The 6,770-nt window shown below is 41.8% G+C and overlaps 1 protein-coding gene across 2 annotated transcripts; it reads left to right on the top strand.

Annotated features, from left to right (window-relative positions):
• The first annotated feature begins 2,399 nt into the window (after positions 1–2,399).
• pdia4 (protein disulfide isomerase family A member 4) lies at positions 2,400–6,702 on the top strand. 2 transcript variants are annotated; one of them, XM_014472833.2, is made up of 10 exons: positions 2,400–2,681; positions 3,026–3,203; positions 3,571–3,776; positions 3,851–3,989; positions 4,089–4,294; positions 4,404–4,562; positions 4,710–4,861; positions 5,037–5,193; positions 5,716–5,949; positions 6,050–6,702. In XM_014472833.2, exons 1-10 carry the CDS (start codon positions 2,606–2,608, stop codon positions 6,460–6,462), a joined length of 1,920 nt encoding a protein of 639 aa, XP_014328319.1. In that variant the 5' UTR covers positions 2,400–2,605; the 3' UTR covers positions 6,463–6,702. The 2 variants fall into 2 exon arrangements, with proteins under 2 accessions (XP_014328319.1, XP_005809902.1); XM_005809845.3 differs by having other exon boundaries at positions 3,020–3,203.
• Positions 6,703–6,770: the final 68 nt, after the last annotated feature.

Here is a 6,770-nt window from a genome sequence, read left to right as displayed (position 1 = left end):
TTCTGATAATTCCCTTATCAGAAACATAAAGAATTATGTTTCTGATAAGGGACATAATGTTTTTGTTTTGATAGTTCCTCCAAAGTAGGACAGAGAAAAACGTGAGAGCGTAAAATATGTCATAGACCTGATCACTTGAGAATTTACCAGGTGTATCAAACAAAGACAAACTTTTGGTTGAGTTTTAATTTTTAGAAAGTAGAACAAAGGGAAGTGGTGAGGTTGAGTAAATAGACATTTGGAGGTGTGTTTACATTTGAGCCTATATAGTGCTGACTAAACACCTGTGGTCTAAAAACAAACGTACATAAAATTCAAGGTTTTGCGCCCAAATCCTGCTTTTAAAAAGCACATAGACTCCTTCAGGTTGTGTAATTGTTCAGGTCCAGAAAAACAAAGTTCAGTTTAATTATTAAATGTCATATTATTAGGTGATCATACAGATGATCCAATCGCAAATGATCTGAGAATATTATCATGATTTACACTTAACTGACCAGTAGAGGGAGCTGTTTCCCAAAAGACGGGCCAAATCCATAAGTTTAAGAGATGCGACAGTATAAGAAAAGGTGAACATATGGAGAATTTCATTAATATTGAAAAACGTCAAATAACAAGCATGCAACAAGCATTTCTTTTTACATTTGGTCTTTACAAAGACTGTGCAGAGATTATGGATCCAGATTTAAGGAACTGTGCAACAGACTTGAAAGAAAACCCCCTCATTCATAACACAGTTCTGTTTAAACAAAATTTAATTGTGGTTCAAAGTCTGCTCCACTGTAATACTCCAGGTTGTAAATCAAGGGGATAAACACAATGAAAACTCTTGTTAGAAGTTTCTCTATTAGAACAGCGTTGTGGACGGCCAGTGTGAAAAACTAAAACTGTTGGATTTGATTGAGCTGCTCTACTTGGCATATTCAAGTGAATTTTGAATTCCTCAATTAAATTTCAGTTGTGCCCTGAAAGTTGCTACTATTTTCTGTATCCTGTCTCGGTCCTCACATCTAGCAGAGCTAAACCAGCCCTCCACTGCTGACCTTCACGTGTCTCATATCCCAGGATCCCCTGCTGAGGATTTGTGATCACACCAGCTGCTATTGAGAGGGTTGCTGCTCTAACACAGCTAAATTGTTTTCATGTGCCTCTAAGAGCAAATGTCTAGAAAACTAAAAGGAGAAAAAAAACAACAACAACAACAAAATGCTGAAACAATGAGTTCTTTTAAATCAAGGCTAAAATTTAATTTGTCTAGAGCTGCCTTAGATTAATAATACTTGGAACATCATATATAACATTATGTATAGGCAAGATTGAAATTCTTTTTCCATTTATTTGCAATAATTTCCTATCAAAACACAACTGAGCTATCACATCCACATTTAGGATTTTTGTGAATCCTACAATTAGACACAATATATATATATATATATTTATATATATATTTTTCTTCTTCTTCTTCTTCTTCTTCTTGTAGAATCTGTAGTTTAACACAGCACTACTGTGGTTTCTGGGTCACACAGAACCTTTTCCATTCCAGTCAGAGCAAAACATATTTAATCTGTATCATGCATATTTTCAACCTTTTTTTACATGTAAAAATGTTGAAAGGTTTGACACCTAAACGTAAACCAATACAACCATTTGCCTTCAGAAAACGTTTCAGTTTTTACATGAGCAAAGCTGGTAGGCATTCAGCAAAAGACTTGCAGCTGTAGATGCTGTAAAATGTAATTCTGCAAGTTATTGACTTGGGATGACTTTGGATTTTTCTGTGCATTTCTTATGTAAATGAATTTAGAGCAATGCATCATTTTTTCTACTCTTATGCACTACCTTCTGTTGCTTTATCACATATAATCACAGTAAAACACATTGAATTTGGGGATTGTAATGTAACAAAATGAAAAACGGTTGGCACATCTTGAGTTCAACTGCTAAAAATGTCAGTATAAAGTAGTGTCAGTTCTTTTTGGGGGAGCTAACAAGTTGATAGGGTTGTTGGATAACTTGTCAGTTATCTATTCAACCTGAAAATTAAGTAAATGTGTTCAAGTTGTGTATTTAAACTATACATACCACTCCTTCTTCATACATTATAACTGAAAAGTGACAAATCACTAGTCGTGCATTAGGTGGTATTTGGTTTTCATGCATATTTTTTTTTAGATTTTGTAGACATAACTATTTGGCTCCTCGCGTGCCAAGAATTAAAAAAAATATATATTGCGGTGGTTTGAAACTTTTGCCCAATTGCCTTGAACTCAAGATGAAGAGAAAGACCAACACGAGTATCCAATGGCAATCTTCAACGTTTCAAAGTGAGGAATTCAGTGGCGACTCCTGATTGGAGGACGCCAGGTGGGTCAGAGCCAATCAGAGCGTGGCAAGTCAGACAAGTTACAGAGGGAGGAGGCGGCGGTGGTGCGTTCTGAAGTGAGAGTTTGTATGAAACCACAAACCAAAGGTTTGCACAGCAATAAGCCGTCAGTATTGATCCGGGCAGCGGGTCTGTGTGACGGGCACTCTTTTGATGACATTCATCAGCGGTATTAGCTCAGTTAATTAAAGGGCTACAGCTCGCGGGTGGACCGCAGGGACAATGAGGAAGGTTGCTCTGCTGCTAATTGTGCTCCTCGGCGTTGCACACTTTGCGACTGTCTGCAGGTGTGAAGAAGGTGAGTCTGGCGTGTCGCGGTGTCGTATGAACCGAAATGACCAAACAGCGCAGCTAACACTTGTTTCCGGTCAGTTATTGTCATTTAACCCAGCTAGCTAAGTAACTGAGCATAATTAGCCTACTAGTTAGCATTGGCTGGATTGCCAACAGGGCTGCAGAACTCTGCAAAATCTGAATTTGCGCTGTGGGAAACGTATGCAATTGCATGTTTTCAGTGGGGTTTTTTTTTGTCTTGTTTTGTTTTTCCTGTTTTCAAAACTACCAGTATGTCTAAATATTGCCTGCTTTTTTTTTTTATCTGCTTTGATTTCTAAATCTTGGGTCATTTCTGCTAAGATGCAGAAGAAAACAAAGCCGAGGCAGCCGATGAGGACAGTGATGATGAGGAAGAGGAGGATGACAACGACGAGGATGACACGGAGGTGAAAGACGAGAACGGAGTCCTGGTTCTCACCAACAGCAACTTTGACACCTTCATCGAGGGAAAAGACACGGTTCTGGTCGAGTTTTATGCACCATGGTACGCTTGCTTATTTTAGGGCCTGTCTTCCAGCTTTGCATACCAATAGTGAAATTGTTGCCCAATGTTCTGGACTTTGACTGGGCCATTCTGACACATGAATATGTTCTGATCCAACTATTTCATGTTTGCTCTTACTATAGTTGTCCTGTTGGGAGGTGCAAACTTAAAAAAAGTGCATAATTTTTCTCTAGCTTTTGTTGATTTATGACATTCAATCCCAATAAAATAGATGGTTTGTGGTTGCACAAAAAAAGAAAGTTTAAGGAACTGTAACATTTTATCATAAAACTGTAAGAGGTATTGAAAGAAATTGCAACAAAAAACTGTCGGTTTTCTTTATGCGGAACTGTCTTTATATTGCCAGGTGTGGCCACTGTAAGCAGTTTGCCCCAGAGTATGAGAAGATCGCTCAGACTCTGAAGGACAACGACCCTCCGATTCCTGTTGTCAAAGTGGACGCCACGAAAGCCGACGCGGTGGCGAGCCGCTTCGACGTGTCGGGATATCCCACCATCAAGATCCTGAAAAACGGAGAGCCCATCGACTACGACGGAGAGAGGACCGAGAAGGGTGGGGATTCAGGAGCAGCTCTTTGTAGGTTTTCTAAAAGAGCATCAATAATTGGGTTGACTGTGTATCTGCAGACATCGTGGCGCGGGTGATGGAGGTGTCTCAGCCGGGCTGGAAGCCGCCTCCTGAGGCCACACTGGTCCTGACCAAAGACAACTTTGACGAAACGGTCGATAACGCAGATATCATCCTGGTGGAGTTCTACGCTCCATGGTGAGTCGCTTCTTAAATGCGGAGTAGGGTTCCAATTTAGACTCTCTCCTTTCTTGGTTCAGTGATTTAAAATAAAACAAACCTGTTTGTCTTCCGCAGGTGTGGGCACTGCAAGCGTCTGGCTCCGGAGTATGAGAAGGCTGCAAAGGAGCTGAGTCAGCGTTCCCCTCCCATCCCTCTGGCCAAGGTTGATGCCACCGTGGAGACGGAGCTCGCCTCGCGCTTTGGGGTCAGCGGTTACCCAACGCTGAAGATCTTCAGGAAGGGCAAAGCGTTTGAGTACAACGGACCCAGGGAGAAGTACGGTACGCGTTTTACCGACCAAACCATCACTACACTGAATTAGTGTAGCACAGGACGCTGTGCATTTTCGTTGGTCCTGTAACAAGACGATCCTTTACTTCTTACCTTCAGGCATCGTCGACTTCATGAGTGAGCAGGCAGGACCCCCTTCTAAGCAGATACAGGCAGCAAAGCAAGTGCAGGAGCTCATCAAAGATGGTGACGACGCAGTCATTGTTGGCATTTTCTCTAGCGAACAGGATGCAGCCTATGAGATCTACATTGAAGCCTGTAAGTGGTTTTGTGTTTTTTTTGTTTGTTTTTTTTACTTTGATGCCTAATTCATAGACTGTTGCTGCAGAAAATGCTACTGAAGGACACCAATAGCATTATTGGCTCCAATATTTCTCATTATTCTGTCTGTTTCCTGTCTGGCAGGTAACGCTCTGAGGGAGGACTTCACCTTCCGTCACTCCTTCAGCTCCGAAGTGGCCAAACTGCTGAAAGCGTCTGCTGGTCAAATTGTCATTATTCAGCCCGAAAAGTTCAACTCAAAGTATGAGCCAGCCTCTAACAAGCTTACAGTCAAGGTGAGGTTGTCTGTTTCAGTTCTTTTTCTATTTTTAGTTCAATTTCAAGGTGAAACTTGATTAGAATATAAAATGATTCAGTTCAGTTTTGTGGCACTAGGATGCAAGCAAGCATTGAGCAGCAATCCTCACAAAAACTATCTGGCTTGGAACTTGCTGTGTCTGAAATGTGCAGGAGTCGATGTCGGTGTCTGAAGTCCAGGAGTTCTTCAAGAAACACTCCATTCCCCTGGTGGGTCACAGAAAACCCAGTAACGATGCCAAGCGCTACGCAAAGAGACCCCTGGTGGTCGTATATTACGGAGTCGACTTCAGCTTCGACTACAGGATAGGTGAGTTGGAGATGAAATTCTCAACTAAGTTTTGCTAAAGTATTCACACCCCATTTACATCACATTTTGATATCCTACAACCACACCTTCAGTTAGTTTCATACGGTAGATCAAAAAAACTGTAGTAGTAAAGTGGAAGGGAAATGAAAGTTTATTTATCTAAAAACGTTTTTAAAAAGAAAAAAGTCAGCTCTACAATTTGGAGTTCTAAGTGACTTACCAGGTTTTATTTAGGGGTGTTGGAGTAGAGAGAACTGAATAAATGCACACCACACTTGTGACATTTTTGTTGTGGTTGTAGTGACTTTTTTTTTTTCTTTTTTTCCTAAGGTCTAAAGTTAATATAATTTCCCATTAAAGCTAGTCTTAGTTTACTCTGTTGGATCATTTTGTTTGCATTCTGAGTTATGATGTTTCTGTGGCTTCAAGTTTAATCTTGGAGCCGATCAGACAGCTGCACACCACCTGTGAAGAACCGTCTCTGCTTTTTCAAGCTTTTCATCTCGTCTTTTTCACTTTCAGCCACACAGTTCTGGAGGTCCAAGGTGCTGGATGTCGCCAGAGACTTTCCGGAGTACACGTTCGCCATCGCCGACGAGGAAGATTACGCCGAGGAGCTGAAGAGCCTGGGCCTGAGCGAGAGCGGCGAGGAAGTGAACGTTGGGATTTTGGCCGACGGAGGAAAGAAATTCGCCATGGAGCCGGAGGAGTTTGACTCAGAGGTGCTGAGAGAATTTGTCGTTGCTTTTAAGAAAGGTGGGTCTTTGTTTCACGTTGCATCACTTCTAAGGGAAGTTTTTTGTTTTGTTTTGTAAGCTTGCTAAATTTTTCAGTATGTCTTGAATTTTGTCTACAGGAAAGCTGCAACCCATCATCAAATCCCAACCAGTTCCAAAGAACAACAAGGGACCAGTTAAGGTCGTGGTGGGAAAGACCTTCGACGAAATCGTCATGGATACCCAAAAGGACGTCCTGATCGAGTTTTATGCTCCCTGGTGCGGCCACTGTAAGAAGCTGGAGCCCGACTATGTGGCGCTTGGCAAAAAGTACAAATCCGAGAAGAACCTGGTGATCGCCAAGATGGACGCCACCGCCAACGACGTGCCGAACGACAGCTACAAAGTGGAAGGCTTCCCCACGATATATTTTGCCCCCAGCGGCAGCAAGCAGAGCCCAGTTAAATTTGAAGGTGGAGACAGAACAGTAGAGTCGCTCGGTAAGTTTGTAGAGCAGCACGCCACAAAGCTCCTAAAGAGAGACGAACTTTGAGACTTTCTCTCTACGAAGGAGCTAAGAACTCTAAACGGCGGCAGGGGTCTGTTGGAGTCTGGGAGGCCAAAGGGAACGCAGCAGTTTCTAAACGGTGTTACTGACTTTCTTTGTGTTTCAAAATTTCTTTTTAGTTTCTGTTCATTCCGAGAGGTTTGGCTTCTGTTTCTGAAAGCATGTAAGCACTGACGGTTTTTAAATAAAGCTGAAAATGATGGTGGCTTTCTGCACCAACGCTCAGACGAGACTCCTTGTGGTGATGAATTGAAACAAGAGGTTGTTTTTGTAGAAATTTTAAATGAAGAGAC

The sequence above is a fragment of the Xiphophorus maculatus genome, chromosome 21 (genome assembly GCF_002775205.1).
Source record: "Xiphophorus maculatus strain JP 163 A chromosome 21, X_maculatus-5.0-male, whole genome shotgun sequence".
Lineage (NCBI taxonomy): Eukaryota > Metazoa > Chordata > Actinopteri > Cyprinodontiformes > Poeciliidae > Xiphophorus > Xiphophorus maculatus.
This window is presented reverse-complemented; position numbering and strand designations above follow the sequence as displayed.

What these genes read in the sequence shown, in the direction of transcription:
- pdia4 (XM_005809845.3), top strand. Translation starts at nt 2,606, where the DNA reads ATGAGGAAGGTTGCTCTGCTGCTAATTGTGCTCCTCGGCGTTGCACAC. An exon ending in CGGACCCAGGGAGAAGTACG is followed by an intron (nt 4,295 to 4,403) that starts GTACGCGTTTTA and finishes TCTTACCTTCAG; the next exon opens with GCATCGTCGACTTCATGAGT. An exon ending in TGTCGTTGCTTTTAAGAAAG is followed by an intron (nt 5,950 to 6,049) that starts GTGGGTCTTTGT and finishes TTTTGTCTACAG; the next exon opens with GAAAGCTGCAACCCATCATC.